Genomic DNA, 21,057 nt, shown 5'->3' with positions numbered 1-21,057 from the left:
GTGCTCCACCTGGCACAGACACTCCAGAATGCTGGACTCTGCTCCCGCCTGCTCTGGGCCATGCTCTCATGGGCACCTTTGTTCCATCAATGGCGCTGTTACAGCCACCTCAATAAGAAAATCAACAATAAATCCAGGTGATTTCAGCACAGAAGTGCCCTAAGCTCAAAGATGTGTTGATGTAATTTTTTTTTCCTCTGTGTTAAAAATCCTATAGAAAATTCAGTGTTTCTACAAAGAATTCTTTAGATTTTTTTCTTAAATGTTAGATGGTGTAAACAAAAATACTTCCACTGATTTTTGATTGTAAATACAACATAGCTAGAAAAAGTTGGTTAAGTGTTGCCAAAAGGCCAGATAAAAATAACTTGGGAGATAAATTGTATTTGAAACACTGAATCCTAAGGGCCAAAGTAGAATAAAAGGTTATTGTAATAGTTGGAATACCTTACAATTTTTCCTTAAAACCTTCTGTCATGAATAAAAAAGGGGTGGAAAAAAACTACCTGCACTATAACTCTTAGTTCACACAACTGTGAGAATGTAGATAAAGGAAAATCTCAGCTACTGGGAAATTGCATGTCTGCCAGTAAAGCTGAAATCACTTAAATATTTATGTAGTTTTGTAATTTAGAGTTTATGCACTGCAACAGAAAGTTCATACAAAAAAAAAAAAAAGATCCTCTCTGCATAGCACTGTGGAACAGCTGCCTCAGAGGGGAGCACCTGCATCCTCATTACTAGAGCATGGGTGTTTTCGTAGTTGATCAATTGGTTTGCAAGTTGGGATTTTTAAGAGGGGGATTGGGGGTTAATAGATATTTAATTTCAGTTCAATTCTCCTATGCCTAATCCTTTCATGTCTTACATAATTCTCTGCATTCAAATTGTAAAGGCTGGAATAGGAAACCTTTCCATTCTGTACAATAAAATGGCTACGACAAAAGATGTCCTGGCCTCTGGAGATACTTCAAGCAGAAGTGCATTAATGTTCCAAAACTTGTGAAAGGAAGGAACAAGAATTTATAGTTTCTACTTATTCCCCAAAGAAATAACTGGAGAGCACACTGGAGCTCAAACTCCATCACTTTTCAGATTATAAGAGGGTGTGGGAACATTCTTTGTGCTGAGACACGTTTTCATCTCTAGCTAGCTAAAAGGGACCTAGGTAGTACATAGGAAAGGGATATTCACAGGGAGCCAGGTCACAAAAATTATGAGTTTCAACTCAGCTAAGTAGTCCAATACAAAAACCCCAAAATCTAAGCACAGTCTGAGCAGCAAAATTCACATAAAGACGTGCTTTGCCCTGATATGCTCAGGACAACTGTAGGTTCTGTTGAGGAACCAACTCCTTCGTCAAATTGCACATTATTGAAAATACTTTCAGAGAACACAAAAAATAATTCCTTTCAAAGCAATCTCTGGACTATAACACATTTGTCATGAAAGATAATTTTCAATATTCTAGAACAATACCTCATTTTCAGAGCACACAAATTTTTTCTCCTGTTCTCAGGTTTTCACTAAACCAGATAATAACAACGGTGTCACTGAGGTTTTTTTGTTTAAACTGTGCAGTACTTTATTTTGTACTTTATCCATGAGAAAATATATTTTTACATGTTACCTATAACTAAGAACCTTGACAGGAGGAAGTTATTATGAGGAATGGTAGTGTACACATTTGCCTTAATGGGACAGTGTTTCATGGAGTGTCCACTGAAACTATTTAAACACAGAGCTAGGTTTATTCCATCTAATCTATCTTAGGGTACACAGTTGCCTCTCAGGGCACTTCTCAGTCTAAATGGGGCTTGACTCCCATCTGTAGTTTCCCTCACTTCCAGGGAGGAACGTGGTAAATTCTTGCTCTTTCTTCCTCAATATCCCTGCACAGGAAAACTGCAGAGATGAATGGTTTACAAAAACACAAGCCCCACAGTCCCCTCCCCCACATTTTTGTGAGACTAAGAAAACAAATAGATTGTTTAACTAAGAGTTTTAACAAATAAGCATTTTCCAATGCAAAACTGTTATTTCAAAGAATCACAAACAATTATCAAAAAGCTGAATACAATATATATATATTACTTAAGACAAACATTTGAGGGCATTTTCTGGCTGCAGCCAGTAGACCCACTGTCAGTTCCAATAGAAGAATCTTTCCACCTCTCCAGCATTTATGGACAGATCACCACAGAGACACTCAGCACATAAGCAGTCAGGAATGTTTTGCAGTTGCTTAATGAGGAGGGCCAAGGATTAAAAAGCAAAACACCACATTTCCACTACCCCATTTTAAATAACTTCATTTCATGCTTCCTGATATGATTATAGAAGGGTGTTACAAGATATATATATATACATTGTGAGTAATTTTTTGTTATTTTGAGTCCACTAAGTACACAGAATACAGTGAAAAATCTTTCAGCCATAACTGAGTCTTGATGCAAACCAGGTAACAGATACACCAGGGACACTCACTCCTGCTACTCTACAATCCCAGACAGCAATGTAGAGGCACTGTTCCAGGACACTACAAGTCATGTGGTGTATTTTAATAAAGATGCTTTAAAACTATTTATGCTCTCCTAGATTATTCAGCCAAAAATTTCTTTATACACAATCACATATTAAATTGAATTATCATCCTTGTAACCTCCGCCCAGACTGGTATACAAAACTCTGAAATGTAAAAACATTAACAAGAAACATCATATGATGAGAAAAGCTTTTCTTGCAGCATTTCCAGATGAAGGGGATGCAGGAAATAGCAAAAAAACCTCACAAAAATAAAAAGTCTATTCTTATGTGAGATGCAGACAGACTGTACAGAACTTCAGGGCATAGCAGCCTGGATGAACTTTAAATAAGGGTCCAAACCTTAAGATGATCATTTCCTGAGGTTTCACCACCATACTAGAAGGACATATTTAATTTTATACAGAGTTAGGAGCCTGTAAATATGGTGGAATATTTCCAAGATTTTCTCAATCAACATCCCTCCAAACAATTTGTGTCTGTGTCTCACCATTCCTTTAATCATATATCTTCTGCCAAGATGAGTATCCTCATTTTTACCTCCCTAACCAGATCAGATCACTGTTGTGCAGTTCCAATACAGAATTCAGCCTCAAGAAAATGATGTGCTACAAAAACACAAGGAAGGAAATTAATGGGGGTGGGGAAAAACGGATTTAATGAAAAAATTATAAAGTACTGTTTACTCTCACACCACTAAATAATGGACATTGTGACAGATTTACTCACTCGGGTTGAAAATAATAAACAGATTCTGGTATTCTTTGAAGTAATTACAGATCTCCACCCTTAGTTTCACATCAACAGCTGTCGGGAAAATTCAAAATAAACTGAACTAAAACCCCAGAAATGCACAACTATTACTGAATTGCTGCTAACTCCCTAAAGAAAAAGCCAGAAAATGTAAATATAAAGAGCAACTACAGATGTAAGCAGTTACTTTATACACCTAAAAGCCATTTCTAATGAGCAGCAGTATCCTGGTTCAGGGGAAATTTGGGAGAGAACCCCCAAAGAGGCTCCTCTAGGAAAGCAGATTCAATCAGCCCCTCCCCCCGAGCAGTCCAGGAGAAAATACCTCCTTGGAGAGAAGTGGAAAAAAGCTGTTTATTAAACAATAATACCCAAACAGTAGTAAACAATAAAACCCCTTGCTGCTCCAAAAGAGATGACAAACTGAGAAAACCCCGTCCCCGGGTTGCAGCTGAGCTCACTCAGTCTCTGATCAGTCCCTCCGGTGCTGGAATTGTCGCAGGCCAGGCCCGGCCCGGTGGGCCACAGCTGCAGCTGCCGGTGCTCCCCTGGGTGTTCAGTCCAGAGCAGGTTTCAAGAGGTCCAAAGAAAAGGAAAAAAAACACAGTCCAGGGAACTTCTTTGCCTCAGCTAGCTAAACTAACTAAAAGCAAAGGAGAGCTCTGTCCTGCTGTCTGTCCACCCACAGACAACACAGTCCAGGAGCAGGAATGTGGAGGAGTGAGTGCAGTGTCTGAAAACAAACTGTGCACTTCTTCTCTCCCCCACTTCACTCTCTGGAAGAAGTCTTAAAGGTGCAAAACTTATTATTCATTACAAACAGAACAAGACAATTGACGATAAAAGCATCATACAGTCAACCTAGAACAAGCAGAAACTACTATATTAAGCAAATGTAGAACAAGGAGGTAAATGCGGCCTGACATACGGTACTGCATTATTCAGATCAAATATTCAGTAGCACCAGAATTTTACCAAGCCAAAAACTTCAACTGGCAAACAGGCTTTACTTTCCACCACTCCTGACTAGATTTTAATGACTACTTAATTGTACACTCAGCCCATTTTTGGAGAACACCCAGTAAGAGGAGAAGTAGTCTCTGAAGCCATTACTTTATCATGTCCTCAGAAGCTAATCCCATAACTCCCTTGAGTTAGACAGAAATCAAAAGAGTAAGTGAAGGCAAATCCTAGTCCCACAAACACTGAAGCATACATATCCAACTTCTTATAAGCACAATATCTCATAAGTAGCCATCACTGATGATATGTGGAAGATGTCCTTAATAGCATGAATATAATCATTACATATCTACTCCTTACAGTCAAACACATCAGGCTTGTGATTCTGTCAGGTAAATGCAAATTTTAAAACCTCTTATTTATGGATCAAATTTAAACTTGAGTTGGTCAACTAGTGCAAGCCTTCATTTTTTTTGGCTTCTCACCAAAGGAGACAGCATGTTTCTAGGGGCAAGCACTGTCTTTGTGTACATCAATAATTTTACAGTTAAAATTTTAAACCTTGTACTAGAACATGTGAATGGAAGCAGGAAGCATTCCAAAATCCAGATCCAAATTATCAGACCATCTTCTGATCTCCAGTAAACACTTCTCAGCACTGAAAATGGCAGATGCACTATCTCTGCTACCTCATCTGCTTTCTCTCTATTATAGTCAGTTTTTTCTCTATTTAATTCAAAGTACTTCAAAATGACAGGGCAAAGGCAATACCTAACTAAGATCAGGATTATTTTCTTTCCTATCAGCTATGCATCTCCCCTCAAGTGTCATTAGGAAAACCATTAGCATTTTTTGGCACATATCCCCTTTCAAATGCCAAGCATGACAGAGATGAGAGCCCTGAAAAGCCAGTAACAGAGTTTGAAGGCACATTCCATATTGTACAGGTACAATAGTAGGAATGTCATGTACAATTTCAAATCAAACTTCTGCATACTTCAAAACTATGTTGCCTTTACAGTCGGTCAAAGACTGGTATAATTGTAGGGCATGATGCACAATACAGCTTCTTTGATGCTTCCTCTGCCAAGGAAGGGAGCCCAGGACAACCAGTACTTTGGAGAGATGAGTCCCATACCTGTTGTGCCTAGCAAAAAAAAAAGCCTCAGTAAAAAAAAGCAAGCTACTAGAGAATTACACTCAAATCTGCCACTGTAGTGATGGAGAGACATGTAAGCAGCATGCTATCCTTGTATCTTTCTCGCTCAACTCCTCCCCAAAAGCATTTCCACCTGAGTCACCACAGATTGGCACAATCCTCACTCCAGTCAGTGTGAATGCGAGTGCTCCCGCTGCAAGCAGGTATTTGGGTCAGCCACTGACACAGCCACCTCCTGAGGTGCTTCTGCTTTCTCCCAAATACATCAGTCACTTTGTTCATTCACCTTGGAAAGTTTGCTGCAATTAACAGCTTATTTGTCTCCACTCTTCTCAGAGTGTTCCAACTGCATGATAAAACCATCATTCCAGCACTGCTTCCAAAACTAAACGCTCAGCCAGCTTCAATCACATCATCCAACACCTGGGGAGGAGCCAGAGTCAGGAGGGAAGTTGCTAGCCCAGAACCACTCTGAGCTCATGCCACATTTTCAGGAGTTCAAGGCTTTTCTTTCCATCTAGACGAACCAAGCTGACAGGTGAGCAGAGAAAATGTGGCTTGAATTCAGACTTGTGCTCCACAGGTGAGCATCCAGGACAGCCACTCAAAACAAGCCACCATGAAGATAAAAATTTTTCTGACCAACAGACAAAAACTCACAAAGAAAGAAATAACAGAAGGGCCTTTCTTTTTCATTCCAGCTTATATCTACAAACAACTGTTTCATATTCCATTTTTATGAGGATATTAAAAAGTATTAAAGTGTCACCTGCTGAGTGGAAGCTGTTATTAGATTCCACTTAGTCCAAAGTAGCACAAGCCTTTTATAATACCACAGCTCTATTTTTTCAAGTGGAAAGAGGGGAGAGAAATATCTGCTAATATGCAGCTGTGAAACAGAAATCATCAGTCAATCAGGCTTAGATTTTGAGGAACACCCACTGTAGGAGCTCCACAGATGAAAATTTTCTTTTTAATTAAAAAAAAAATCAACACATAATCTGTTACTAAGTTGAACTTTTCATCATCATTTTCATAGCCCGCCTCACATAATTTTTATGAGCATGTAAAGAATGTACACTTCTCCTGATTATTTATGGAAGATGGGTTTTATATAAACTTTTAAAAATTCCTGTAATTACAAAAGCCACTTGCTTTGGGCAGAGAGTGGCTGTTATGTTCCGCTCCAAGCAGAGCACAAATAATGGGAGTTAAAAATCGGTCGACTAATTACACATCTTAAGCTTCAGATTATGTCAGCTACTGGACTAGTTAAAGAATAAATCCTTTTTGCAGTCTTGCATAATAAATGAATTATGTGAAATCACAATCTAGGCATGGACAGCTCACAAACGAGACCAAAACTGATGTAAAAGTAACCATAAAATCAGAGGAATGGTAAGAACATTAGAAATTTATTTAAAATTAAGTATAAAGACTGTTAGGGAAGAAGCCTAATATAGAAAGTTCTGCTTATTTACTATTCAAATACATCATTATGATTTAGCATGACTTTGACAGCACAGCATGTTCACCATTGAATGTGGGTTTTTTCCTTTCTTATGTCCTCCCCTCTTACTTGTGGTGGAAAAGACATTCCCTCTCCTTATGTAACTACTTCTTGTGCCTTGTGGCTTTCCAAGACTGTTCCAACATCTCACACACACAACAGAAGCAAATGGTGGACCCAAAGGGCCTTACTCCTTATCCACAACTGGGTATGAAAGATTTGAGTGTTGCAACATTCCCTGGAGTTGCTTAAGGGTAAGCCAGCAACCTCCTAAGCAGCTGCAAAAAACAGTATGTCAGAGGATTCTGGATAAGGTCCACCTAGACTGTTGGTAGATTAGAAGCAGAGGGACCCAGCATCTTTCTGTCACCTGGGAAAGGTAGCAGTTTCGTAGCTCCTGGATCTGCTAAGTCTATTTAACTTCATCTTGGGCCCAGCTAAACTCTATCTCAGTTTGAGGAAGAACAATGTAACACGGCACACATCAACAGTGAAATGTGACAAACCCTTGAGGTAAGAAAGCTGTTATGGGGTCTGAAAATATTTAAGCACTGTGAGTAACCAAGTAGTAGGGTATTTTCTGAAGCTTTATCCAATTCCTCTTTGGCTGATGAAAACAATGACTTATTTTCATAGTGACGGTTAAAAATCAATCTGTTTCCCTGCACAGAAACAGCCAACACCAGAAAGAACTTTATATTTTTGCACTTACTTTTTGTAAGTAGTAATACTAATACCTTATCCCTGCATACTATGAATCAGCCTAGACATGAATCAGATATACTCCCCAGTAACAGGAAGCAAAAGTCCATTATAGATTACAGTGCAACATGGTAAGTTATACATAATACAGAACCAACTTAAGATCATTATGCTTCTTAAGCCCCCTTCCTGCAGATAAAAACTGGACTCAGGACCTCACTGATAACTCCCAGTTCCATAGGAAGACATAGAACCCACTTTTAGATGCCAGAACTCTCATTTGAATATTTCTATGTTTATTTTATAATGACACCTTAATATGAAATGTAGCAGTGAAATGTATGAAAGATATCTTATATCTGAGAGAAATGCAAAACATCAATTTTTTGAGAGCTGCAAAAAGCTGTGCTCATAGTTGTTCATCAATGCACTATTGCCTTGACAACCTTTGATTTCCACTCCTTCTATACTCAGCACTTATCTTAGAGAAAATTTTTAATTTCACAAAGCTGCCATTTCTCTATTATTTTTATAAGCACTACAGGCATTTCATACATTACCTTCAAGTTTGTCAATGCAGCCAGAAAAATATGTCTGCCTTTTGTAGATTACACTACAGGCTGAAGAAAGTGACTTATCTTCTTAAGAGTGTAGAAGACTGCACTTCATGTCTTGAAACTACTTTCCAATATATAATTACTACTATTCTGTAAAGATAAATAGAAATGCCAGAGCGCTGGCAATTAACCATGTAAAATACATTTTTTTAAGTATTGTTACATAAAAAACTTCTGTAATTGAAACAAGACTCTGAATACAAAACACAGTAGTATTAATTCATACCTATTGTGTTGTCAGCAGTTAACCACATGACTAATACCACATGTAGCCTGGAGCAAGAAAATCTATTTTTTTTGGTCTCTTTGTCTCTGCTGAGTTAATCTCCATTATTGTATTTTCATGGTTGATGCATTTAGAAAACAAGAATGCAGAAATTGTTTTGCAAACCAGAAGTAGCAGTAAAGTTTGCATTAACTTTTCCTTTTCATAATATATTTATATATTCATTTTAACTGCCTCTAAAAATATACTGTCCAGTATATTTTCTCTAAAAATATGCTGTGCAGTATTTTGTATTATGCATTGCATAATACAAAATACTCAGTCCATCAAGTTATACCATACTATTTTACCACCAAGCAATTTTACACAGAAATCTTACGCAATGGTTTTTATTAAATACAGCCCTTAATAATAAACTCCATGAAGACTGGTTTTGATTACTGATCAAAATAAAATTCACAATAAAATTACTGATCACAATAAAATTCAAAAGGTCATGAAAGCTATTGAAAGGCATATCAGCTGTCAGTCCTGAGATTTGACAGCAGAACTGCTTTCTATCATCACCTCTAAGTTACTTACATTATTTTTTCCAAGTGACTTGGAATTAAAATATTCTTATATCTTGAACTATTTGTCAGTTGACTCAGAAATATCAGCACTGACATACTGATGCCACCTTGTGAGTGTAAGCTACCACCATTAGTCCAAGGCACCTACTGAAGTACACATCAATTTGACCCACAGCATCCTTGCTAAAATATTGTTACTGGGGTCTTCAGGTGACATTGACTTCAATGTTGAAAATTCTTTTAGAACTTCAAGAAAATACTGATATTTATATCACTGACCTCTTGAAAAATGCTAGATTTCACTCCCTTGTTGAAAAAAAAAATACTCAGGACAAATAAATGTAACAGGCGTTAAAACTTGCTGAAAAAAAGCTCTTGAAAAACTGAAATCTGACATTAAAAACTGAAAAGTTTTCAGCTCTTGATAATGATTCCTACTTAGCAGCAGGCTCAGAAGATCCTTCTCTTTTTTCATACCAAGAGAACTTTCACAAAGATTTGCAAAATTATTGATAAACTGAAGAACAGAAATATTTGAGCCCTTAAAAACCTTGAAAATATGGATAATGGGCTGAAAAAGCACGTTATTCTGGCATGATACAGTCATTATATGTTTTTTAATGGAAGACCCAATGTCTCCCATGATTTAACAAAGACAGAAACAGTTATCCCTGATGAATAAGAAATTCCAGTTGTTTTCTCTCCTCCCCATTCCACTCCACTGGTATCCTTGAATGGTGGCTTTTGTAGACTATGATTACAACATGTATTGTGGTATAAATAACAATTATATAGTTTTACTTCACCAAATCTGAGTTCTTGGTAGTGAGTGTATTTAATTCAGCAGCCTCCCAAAATATTGGCAAATTTCTCTTTATCCTCTACAATAAACCCCTTTACTGGTTTCAAGTGAGCTCTGCAAAGCAAGGTTTTGTTTGCAAAAAGCAAGATTTTTCAGTGTCTAAAATGAAAACACAATAAATCTAATCAGGTAAAAACTGGTAAGGCTTTGCTAGTTTGTAGCATAGCTATGTCTATAACGTGCTGCAGAACAAAATCATGGCTTGGAATTTATAAGCAAAGTGGTCTGCAGGTCACCACAGAATTTAGAAACGTCACTGTTCTTATTATAGCATTATAATTCAGAAGTCAGAGTAATTCACTAAAACATTCAACATTCATTAATGTTTTTCACCACCCTTCTGCATCATGTAAGACAGCCACAGAAAACACAGTGTTAGAAAAGCATTGCTGTAAATCTCCACTAAAGAGAGAAAAAGTATTAGAAATGAGTATTCAACGCCCTTCCAATACCTTACCTGGAATTATCAAATACAGACTTTATTTTCACAGCCATGCATTATATAAAATGACTGTGCCTCTCCTTTATAGCAAAGGTGAAAACTATAATGCACTAAAGAACCATATTTCAGCCTCTGCGTCTATCAGGATGAAAGCAGTTATATGGGAATGATGTATTCCTGTCTCATGTCGAGCCCTGATGTCTGAATTCAAACTAACCACTTTATTTCTATTCATCGGGACATATTCTTATCTACGCAATACAAAATAAAGCAAATACATTTCACATGAAAGTATGATCTGAAATTGAGGTCCTATGGAAGTTACTCTTTTATACCCCCATTAAGGGACCCACTGTGCCTTTGCATTAACCTCACAGCAACTAGGAGGGCTGATCCCAAAACAGCACACGATTGTACACATTCTCATCACAGCCCTGGACCTGAGATTTTATAAACTTTAGGTTTCTTTTATTCCCAATGTTTTAAATAATAGATGGCAAGCATTATTATTTCTGCAATGAAAAATTGCTATTGTCAGCTACCAGCATGATGGCAACACAAGTGCTCAAACACGATGTTCTTCTCGATTGTTTTACTTCCTCACACCTAACTGATTTATTAGCTGCTTTGCTTTTGTTTTAAAAAGAAAGGCATGAGTCACAGAAGAAAAATAATATGTTCTTGGGATAACAATTACCAGCCTGGTTTTGCCATTGCTGCCATGAGTTTTAGATGGCTTTTTTAGTACAAAACTACTGTAACTTTTGATAGGTAAAGAGGTGAAAGAAATACACAGGTAAAAAATATTAAATATCAGTATCATCTTCATTTCACTGAGAGCTGAAAAAAAGCAGCAACTGCATCTGTATGAGAAGCTCAAAGGAAGACAATCCTACCAAAGAAGACCAAATGCTGGCATCTACCACACCAGTCCTTTTCCTATACCCAACTGAACACTAAATGCTAAATCAGCTACACTGACATGAGGCCACGCAAAGTGCAGGTTTACTCAACCTTCCATCACAGAGACACTGAGATGACAAATAGTATTTTCTTCTACAAAATCTGGACTAACAAATCTGGGAGGACTTGCAGCTGGCTAAATAAGGGATTTTGGTCCCTCTTCACAGTTAGATCTTCAGGGGAAAAGAAGACAGTACTCTTCAGATACATACAGAACTTGAGGCAACAAAATTGCAGAAAATTATCCAGACACCAGGCAATACAATGGCCTTTTGTTGTGCAAGCACATTTGTTATTTGCAGCATTTTCATCATGACTTTGCTCAAGGTAAACCATAACCAATGTACTTGTCTGTCTACAGGCATATGAATCCCAACACAAATACAGAGTACTCCCTCCTAACATGACACAAATGAGGAAGTGGGACTTCCTTCAATCAGTACTGTTCTGGATCTAAAATGATATGTGTTGGTCACTCAAACATCCAGTTTCCAGCAGCCCCAGGTTGCCTTTCATGCGAGAAAATCACACGCAAAACTCCAGATTCAAGACTTTTCTGATAATATTTAAAAGAATGAACCAAAGGTGTTGGCTTTCTAATTGTGAGACCAATACCATGGGAACATATTAGTTCACATGAATCACTGGCTCACCTCAGCTGCAAAACAAACCCAGTGGTTTGTCTGAGATTTTCACTAGGGATCTGTACTGAGATTTGATATAAAGGAATATGTCAAGCCTACCTGGAAGGAAACAGAAGAGGTATATACCCAGGAAATGAGAAGGCTGAGGTACTCTAATTACACTTTTGCCTTGGTCTTCCCTGGCAAAAACTCCAGGGAGTTTTTGCAGTCACTTGCAGAAGGCAAGGCGGGAATTTGGAGAATGAAGAACTACCCACAGTAGGAGAAGATCAGGTTCAAAAATATGTAAGGAACCAAAAGGTCCACAGGACCTGATGAGAGGCATTTGAAGGTCCTGAATGAACTGGCAGAGGAAGCAGCTAAGTCATCCATCACATTAGAGAAGTCACAGCAGTTTGGTGAAGTTCCAATGGGAAAAGAGGAAACAACCCTCATTTTTAAAAAGGAAAATTAAAAGGAGCACCTCTCCCCTAAAGACAGGCTAAGATATTTAGGGCTGTTAAGCCTGTAGAAGAGGCTTTGTGAAGCCCTTACAGCACCTTGCAGTACCTGAAGGGGACTAAAGAGAGGCAAGAGAGACAGCAGTGACAGAACACGGGCAAAAGCTTTAAACAGAAAGAGAGTAAGTTTGGATTAGATATTAGAAAGAAATTTGTTATTGTCTAAAACAGCTTGCCCAGAAAAGCTGTGGATGTTTGTCCTAGGTTGATGCTTTTGTCCCCAGTCATCTTGTTCTGTTTATGCTGAATAATAAGTTTTGCACCTTTAAGACTGGTTCTGAGAGTGAAGGGGGGAGAGAAGAAGCGTGCAGTTTGTTTTCAGACACTGCTCTCACTCCTCCACATTCCTGCTCTTGGACTGTGTTGTCTGTGGATGGACAGACAGTGGGACAGAGCTCTCCTTTGCTTTTAGTTAGTTTAGCTAGCTGAGGCAAAGAAGTTCCCTGGACTGTGATTTTTTTATCTGTTTATTCCCTTTTCTTTGGGCCTGTTTAAACCTGCTCTGTGATTACAACATGGACTGAACACCCAGAGGAGCACCAGCAGCTCACACCAGTGGCCCACCAGGCCGGGCCTGGCCTGCAGCATTTCCAGCACTGATGAGAGACTGAGTGAGCTGAGCTGCAACCCAGGGAGAGGACTTTCTGAGTCTGTCATCTCTTTTGAAGTAGCAAGGGATTTTATTGTTTAATACTGTTTAGGTTTTATTGTTTAATAAACAGATTTTTTCCACTTTTTTCTAAAGAGTTGTTTTCTCCTGGACTGATTAGGGGTGAGGGGCAAATTGAATTTGCTTTCCTAGAGGAGCCTCTATGGGGGTTCTCTCCAAAATTTCCCCTGAACCAGGACAATACTCCATCTCTGGAAGTGTTCAGGGACAGGTTGGATGAGGCTTTGAGCAATCTGGTGTAGTGAAAGATGTCCCTGTCCACAGCTTGGAACCAAATGATCATTAAGGTCCCTTCCAACCCAAACCATTCATCAATTCTATGGTTTTCACAGTACATTCCTCTTCTGTAGAGGTTTTGTCATTAGCAGCTGGATGCAATCGCTGATTGGTGTCTACATCAGGCTTTGTGCAGCAGTCAGTGGGGAAGATGAAAAAACTTAGATAACCAACCAAGAAAATTACTGAGTTTGGAGGGTTCTTACATACACAGCAGAGGTTCTTAGCTCCGAGCTTTAGGAAGGGTGGGCCTGTCATTTCATTTTGGGCTGCACATGTTTCTCACAGAGTTTGCCTTCCCATTGATCTTCATGTGATCTGGCTTTCTTTCATGTAATTTTTACTAAGTTTCTTTGAAAACTAGGCACTTTTACAGCTAGCTTAGTTGGGCCAAGTTTTAACAGGCAAAACTCTCACTGACTTAAAAATTGTGCAACAGAATTAGTTTTCCAAATTACATCAAATGTAGTAATACAGATTTTTTTTTCCTTAATTCTTTTTACAAATCCTTGGCATCTGTATAGAACATGGGTGGACTCCCTCATCATCTTCAATGGGACTGAAACTGTTTATAGAATTAACATTTCATGTGAAGTGTTGTGGGAAAACTACACTAAGGCTGTACAGGAAAAAGAATAGTTATTTACAGTAGGCACAGACCTTGGACCATGCACAGAGTAAAACAGAGAATTTCATCACGTACACACATACCTGCAACAAATCTGCTTCAGATGCACAGTTAAAGAAAAAAATTGCCCTCTTCTATTCTGCTATGAACTGAAATTTAAAACATCAGAAAAATTAGATTTTTAACATCTTCCAGGTACTGTAAAGCAATGTCACAGAGCCACTGTTTCACAGCAAATCAGGGACTTCTAGAGCTGTGAAAAGAAATGCAGAGATTGGAGGAAGAAGTTTGTTACAATCCATTCTTTTTCTCAAACACAACATCCAGATCAGATCTGTGTTACATGCACTACTTTGATAGAACTCTCCTCCAAAACACAAGTTGCTATTTCACCCTTGGACTCTAAACCCAATGGCTGGTAAACACAGAATGACTGACTGGGAGCTCCCAAAGCAGCAGGCATGCAACCCTAGCAACCTGTGGGATGAGTGCTGCAATAATGGTATTGGCTTGAAATAAGAGAATGCCTCACTTGTAACAGATGACGCAATCTGTTTATAGATGTAATGGATCAATAGTAATCTTTTAAATGAAGAGTTGATGCCTTTCCATACTATAGTCACTCTCACAGGGCTTAGAATGCTGATTATTGGGCAGATTGTGTGGCCTGTATTATGCAACAGTGCAGACATGGCCACAGCCATCTCTCTGGCCTCAAAATTACTGAGATGCTGGTAACTACACTCAGAAGTATTTGGAAAATGGTGATGCAGAAGAGAGAAAACTGGTACGTGGGAGCAGGCCAAAAGCTTAACAAACCACTGAAAATCTTCTTTAGTACATTTTGGTCTCACATTTCCTTAGGGATTAGGCCTAGGAGACACATACAGATTTGTTTAGAGACTGTTTGTTCTAGGTAAATTGTTTCCAGGATCCAGTCAGAAGCATTTGAAAAACTGTTTCATGAGTTAAGAATAGAAAGTAATCTAAGCAATTACAATAAGGAACATTTTTTCAGGTTCATGTAAAACAGCTCTGGGCATTTCCATCTTCATCTGGCCACTTGCTTCAGGAATTAGTCATACCTGGCCTCTCAACTGTAGTCCTACACCAGGATTTATCACAGCACACAAAAAAAAGTATGACTGTTAATAATGAATTTTGGCATGTGGACAGTAGTTGATTTTACATATTCAGCTGTAATTGCTAAATATTAAGAAGACAATGAGGAAATACAATACATACTTATTATATATAATGCAGCACTATTAACATAGGTGTTACTATAAGTAGGCATAAAAGAAATACTACACATGAAAAATAAAAACCTTCCTGCAATTTCCAGTCTTCTGGCAAATGAAAAGTGTATTTGCTTTCGTTAATTCCTCATACAGCTTTCACCTACACTTTAGTCTCTGCTTATTCACCTTCCATGTACCATAATTTTGAGTCTTTTAAACAACCTTGTTGTACTTTCATCTTCAGAGCTCTCTCTCAATAATCTAAAGGCCTCAGCAAAACTGCAACTAGGCAAACTCCTTCTCTTCTGTCAATGAACACCTCTGGCTGTGTATTGAAGGTTTAACCTTTTTTTGTAAGCTGTTTGTGGTTAGCCTTCATATTCTGATGTCCAAGCTAGAACCACTAAAATCCACCACATCTAAATGACTTAAAATATGTTAAAATCTCACTGTGATCCCTCATCGTATTTAAGCTTTCAAATACTTTAGGGCAATTTGACCCAGAGTACTTGTATTCCTAACTAACTGTGAATTCTCACAGAAATATGCAAAAATTAATTGGGAAACTTTCATCTAACAGTGCTTCTGTAAAACTTTACCTGAGAATTTACTGTCTATACGTGATCATCTTACATTTCCAGCAAGATCAATATCAGCTGTGGAAGCTAAAACTCTCATATTGGTTTGCAGTATCAGCTGCCACAGCAGCCTCGTCGGTTCAAAATCAGTGAAAAGGCTGCTTTTTAAAGAACACACGTTTGTTAAGAATGTCAGAGATGTCAGAAAAACTTACAGGTTAATTAGATTACAGCAAATTGGAGTCACTGCAAATTCTCTCACAAATGTTTAGCCAAATGCTGAAGCACTACAGATAATTGCTATTTACAATCCCATAACCAAAGGACAGCCATTGACACTGAAGAGGTAAAACTCCTCCACAAAACAAGGAATTTAGAAAATTAGCAGATTTCCATTAACTGTTACATTTTAATATAAGTTACAAAGATTTATTTCAAAGTGAAAAGTGCCATGTAGAAATTACTGCATGAAGAAACAGTTTCTTTTACATAAAACTCACAGTTTTAACCCGCTATCTGATCCAGACTGATTGTTACTGCTGGAGGCTAGATGCAAAATCAGCACAAACTAATATTACTACATTTAAATATATATCTGTCCATGAGCACTTAAAATTCAGATAAGTTTTTTATTAATTTGTCAGATTACTCCAAAGAAAAAAGTCCTTCTGTCCCATCTCTCAGGGTTCTTTCACTGAGCTGGAACAAATTAATCTCTATGTGTCCCTGCTCACAGCAGAGGTGTTGGAACAAGAGGATCTTTACAGACACTTCAAACCCAGGCCATTCTGTGATTATATATGCTTCTTATAGAATGTATGACACCAAATAACAATGTCTATTCTCAAAAAAGTAAATATCTTAAAGGTAGATGCGCATTTCCTGCCTCTTCAGTGCAATGAACCCTTATGATAAATTAGTAATCAGACTTCTAATGCTTGATTAACGCTTGATTCAAGAGATAAATTTGACAACAAATTCCTCCTGCTACTCATTTCTAAAGAAGAACGTGAAACATCTAAAACAAGGTTTTTTAGACAATATATATTATGTTAAAAATGTAAGATTTTTAGTCTCTAAGAGCCTTGAATTCTTCTGGTACTGCTTTTGAGGAAAAATGAGCAAAGCCTCAGACTGACCAACTTCTTCAGAAAAATTTTATTGTACAGGCAATGAAAACGACACCAAACAGTGAGCACAACTGGAAAGGATAAAATCAAGGTGGATTCTTAACTCTAATTAAAAGTCAGGAAAACTCAAGAGACTTCAATCACCTCCAAACCTTGAAAAATTCTTGCACACAATATGTAAAATCTTGAATTAATTTTAGCAGAAGTCTCTCCAAAAGCTGCATGTTTTTTCATCTGCATTAACAGAGGTACAGTCTAGTATTTTGAATCCTATAGGGACTTTTCACTGCTGCAAGTAATCCCATTAGCTGAGGTCACTTATTGATTCAAGTAACATTTCATAGAAGAAATCTTGTTTTTCTAAAACAATTATAATGAAGATAAAATGGAGCAAAATTATAAATAAAAAATAAATATAAATAAATAAAACATCTAGTATTCACACACTTCTCTGTCAGATTTGACTGCAATTTCTGCAAGCTGGTTTAGAAGAGCTAACCTTCTCTTACTCTTCCCCACAGCTGGAGAGAGCTGCATAAGTGCATCTTTCACTCCAGTACCATAAGATTTAAGAATCTACCTTTCCACAGATTGCAAGATTTTAAAGTCATCAAAGTGTGTGAATAAATGTTCTAAGAAGGAATAGCATCTAAATTAATGTCAGATTATGAAACATTATTAACAGCTGGGGCATTTCAACACAGGTGTTGGTGCTAAGGGAGTCATGGGGAACTGATGCAACACAGCACTGCAGTCCAACATTTACATTATCTGTCCAGTCTGTTGGTGATCAGCAAGTTAAAGTCTGCATCACATGACACAACACTAAACAGGACACAAGACCATTATCCTACCAGGACACATCTGGGGCTCAATGACACTCTAACAGGTGTGGTGACAGCTGGCTTGAGGCTACTCTGCCTCCACAGCAGACTCCAGAAACAGCACCAGCACAGCTTTAAATGCAGGAAGTGTTCTGCTTCAGGCTGGCTCATACCATACCAGGTCTAGTTCACTTGAGGTTTGTTTTCTGAAGTGCTGAACACCTGCAGCTTCTTCTAATTTCAGTTGGTGTGGAGGGTACTCAGCACTTCCGATAACCAGGCATTATGCATGAGCAGACATGGTATTAAGAAGCAGATGTTCCACAAAGCCAAAAATGCCACCAATTTCACAAACCCTGTGAGCTTTTTCGAGATCCAAATTTGAAGTGTGCAGCTTTATAGAGAAATGTTTAAATACTTCCCATAACTTTGGAACAGGAAAAAGAGATTAGAGAATAATAATGCCACCCTCACGACTGTCAGTCTTGCAGTATTTTAGACATCCAAACAGAATGGGTGGTGCTTGCTTTCTCCATGCTAGCTGGCAGGCAAAGAAGTATATGACAGCAGGTTCAATAGGACAAATCACTTTAAATTTGGATAATTTCACATGAGGTGAATTACTGAAAGAATGTCATCTTACTGAAGAAAAGGAAATCAGAAGAGGGAACTGCATTCCTGTCAAGAGAACAGCATGATTCTAAAAGCATTATTGCTTTAGTGGTTTCACAGAAGAGATTAGTTACAGAACATTTGCTTAAAAGGCACAGAAATATAGATTAAATGTAAACACAATTGTCTGAGGTAATGCAATAGCAGCTAGTATTAAATAGCCCATTGGTTAGTTTTCATTAAAGTAGACTATTTTGCACACTGAGTTAAGAGCCAGGTGTCTCTGTGTGCACATGGCCTCACTGCAGGGCTAAAGAGTGACAGCTTAGCCCTCTGCAAGGGGCAACAAAATACAGAAGGTTTTCTATATTCTGGAACATAAATATTTTATATACATTAGGGGAGAAATATTAAAACCAAAACTAACTCTTACATGATAAATTCTGTAAGGTTGCACCACTTTTTTGAGTCCACTCTCTTCATCATCTCTTCAAAGGATTTTCCACAGGCAGGCAACTTTTCTAACATGAGAGATTCATTGCAGAGCTCACTCTGTTGACGTGCACCTAGGAAACATCAGATGCACCTTTAATCACAAACACTGAAATAGAAGCACAAGCACATCACTCAAATTTGTTCACACAGTCCAATATGCCATTTACATTCTCATAGGCTTCACATTTAATTTTCTGAGCACTTTTAGAAAATAAACAAAACACATATTTACATAAATATGTTAAAAACATAACTTTGTATAAAAAACTAAAGGTTATCATACATAGTACTGCCTTTTAAATCTAGCATAGAGGAACCTACCTAATCACTTTTTTAATCTTACTTAGCTACTACTCATATTAACTCATTACCAGCCATTTGCATTTTTAGTTAAAAGCTTACTGGATTTCCCAACCCCACATTTCAGTGTAAAAAGCACTTTTCAAGCTTACACACATGCATCACATTCAACTACCTATATTACTGTGAAATTACTTTAACATTGGAAATATTTGTATGTCTTACCAGCTAAAGGGTGTGAATTTCCACAATCAAAGCTTTTTCTTTAGTATAGCCACTAAAGGAATTGTCTAGAGATCAAGTCCTGTGAGGAGCAGCTGGGGGACCCTGGGATTGTTAAGTGTGGAGAAAAGGAGGCTCAGGGGAGACCTGATTGCTCTCTACAACTTCCTGAAAGGAGGCTGTAGCCAGGCAGGGTTTGGTCTCTTCTCCCATGCAACAAGCATTAGATCAGCTCAAAGTGCCAATGGAGGTTTAAATTAGATATTAGGAAAAATTTCTTCACCAAAAGGGGTGGAACACGCTACCCAGGGAGGTGGTTGAGACACCACCTGTGGAGGTATTTAAAGAATATGTACGTGCAGAACTTAGGGAAAATTTTAGTGGTGGAGTTGGCAGTGTTGAAGTAACAGCTGGAGTCAATTACCACAGAGGTCTTTTCCAACATTTCTATAATTTTAAGAATAATCTGTAATTATCAAATGCTAAAATTGCAGCATATAGCTACTTGCAAAGAAAGAGTTAATCTTGACTTGAGCAAGCCTGTAACTTTTTCAACCTATAATGGCAATTCCAGTATATTTAATCAGTCAAATGTTTTTCTCACCCAGCACATGTCTGCACTGGAATACAAAGATAATATTTTAATATTTGTTATAAAATTGAAATTTTGAAAAAATTCTCTTCAGACTAATGTGTTTGATTTTGATAAGGCTGAAACATTTTGTTTTGATCAAGCCATTAAACGTCTTGCTTTACCTCTACAGATGCCACCATTTTGACCATATATAAAAAAATGCATTAACATTGAAAATTATCTGTAAATATATGTATATTGACATCTTTAATACAAATGCCTAAATTAAATTAGTCAGATTTTTTTTCCCCTTCACAGCAGCTCAAATTCAAGAAATGTGTTTACCTGAACAAAACTGCAACCCTAAAACAAACTGGTATATCAGGGAATCCCCCCCGAGAATTCTGCAGGAACAGCTTTTTTTAAGGAGAACAGACCATTTACTCCTAAAAAAAAATTTTACTGAGAACATGTTTACACCAGGGAGAAGAGGTATTTCTTTTGCTTCTATTAGTTACTTTGAAAGCAGGATCCTATCACTGCTGAAAAGAGCCGGTGGTTCTAATTTTGTGTGGTAACAGCCAAACACATCGCCTGAAGCCAACTGAGGTCAAAATCAGGCAGGACTTTGCTTGGTAAGAAGAGAAGTCCTCATGGCCCCATTTGTTACCATCTAGTAAAGAAAACTGCAAACTCTAAGGCAAGATGAGTGGTCTCAAGCTTCACATCACAACCCAGCCATCAGTATCTTGAGTATCTCCATTAGAAACAAGGCATGTGATTGTGAAACAAGTTTGAGCGAACATCATTTCACACAGGAAGGAGCTGGTTCCTTTGGAGCCTGGGCAGGAGCACCTTGCAAGTTCACTCCAGGTATCACAGTTGACTCCTTAGGTGGTGGTCACTCTCTCCGTGATGCTGTATGACAAATCTCATCTGGCCAAATAAACACCTTGCTTTCACATACTTGCCAAGAGCAGCTGGCCCACAACAGGACAGCCTGTGATGCACCTGAAACCATAACTCTACAACTTCCTACAGACCGCACAC

At 38.0% G+C, this 21,057-nt stretch overlaps 1 protein-coding gene across 5 annotated transcripts in view; it reads right to left on the bottom strand.

The window, feature by feature from the left end:
• RAMP3 (receptor activity modifying protein 3) overlaps positions 1–21,057 on the bottom strand; it is a 45,094-nt gene that overhangs the window by 3,409 nt on the left and 20,628 nt on the right. For 4 of the 5 annotated variants that reach the window (XM_063158751.1, XM_063158767.1, XM_063158760.1 and 1 more), the window contains one exon: positions 18,850–18,982. In XM_063158751.1, coding sequence (XP_063014821.1) covers positions 18,850–18,982 — 133 coding nt within the window. Of the gene's footprint in view, positions 1–14,114; positions 14,285–18,849; positions 18,983–21,057 lie in introns of all 5 variants that reach the window. The other variant, XR_010028069.1, reaches the window with a different exon arrangement.

Source organism: Melospiza melodia, chromosome 1, assembly GCF_035770615.1.
Source record: "Melospiza melodia melodia isolate bMelMel2 chromosome 1, bMelMel2.pri, whole genome shotgun sequence".
In the NCBI taxonomy this organism is placed as follows: domain Eukaryota; kingdom Metazoa; phylum Chordata; class Aves; order Passeriformes; family Passerellidae; genus Melospiza; species Melospiza melodia.
Note: the sequence above shows the minus strand (reverse complement) of the source record. Positions and strands in the feature narration are given on the sequence as shown.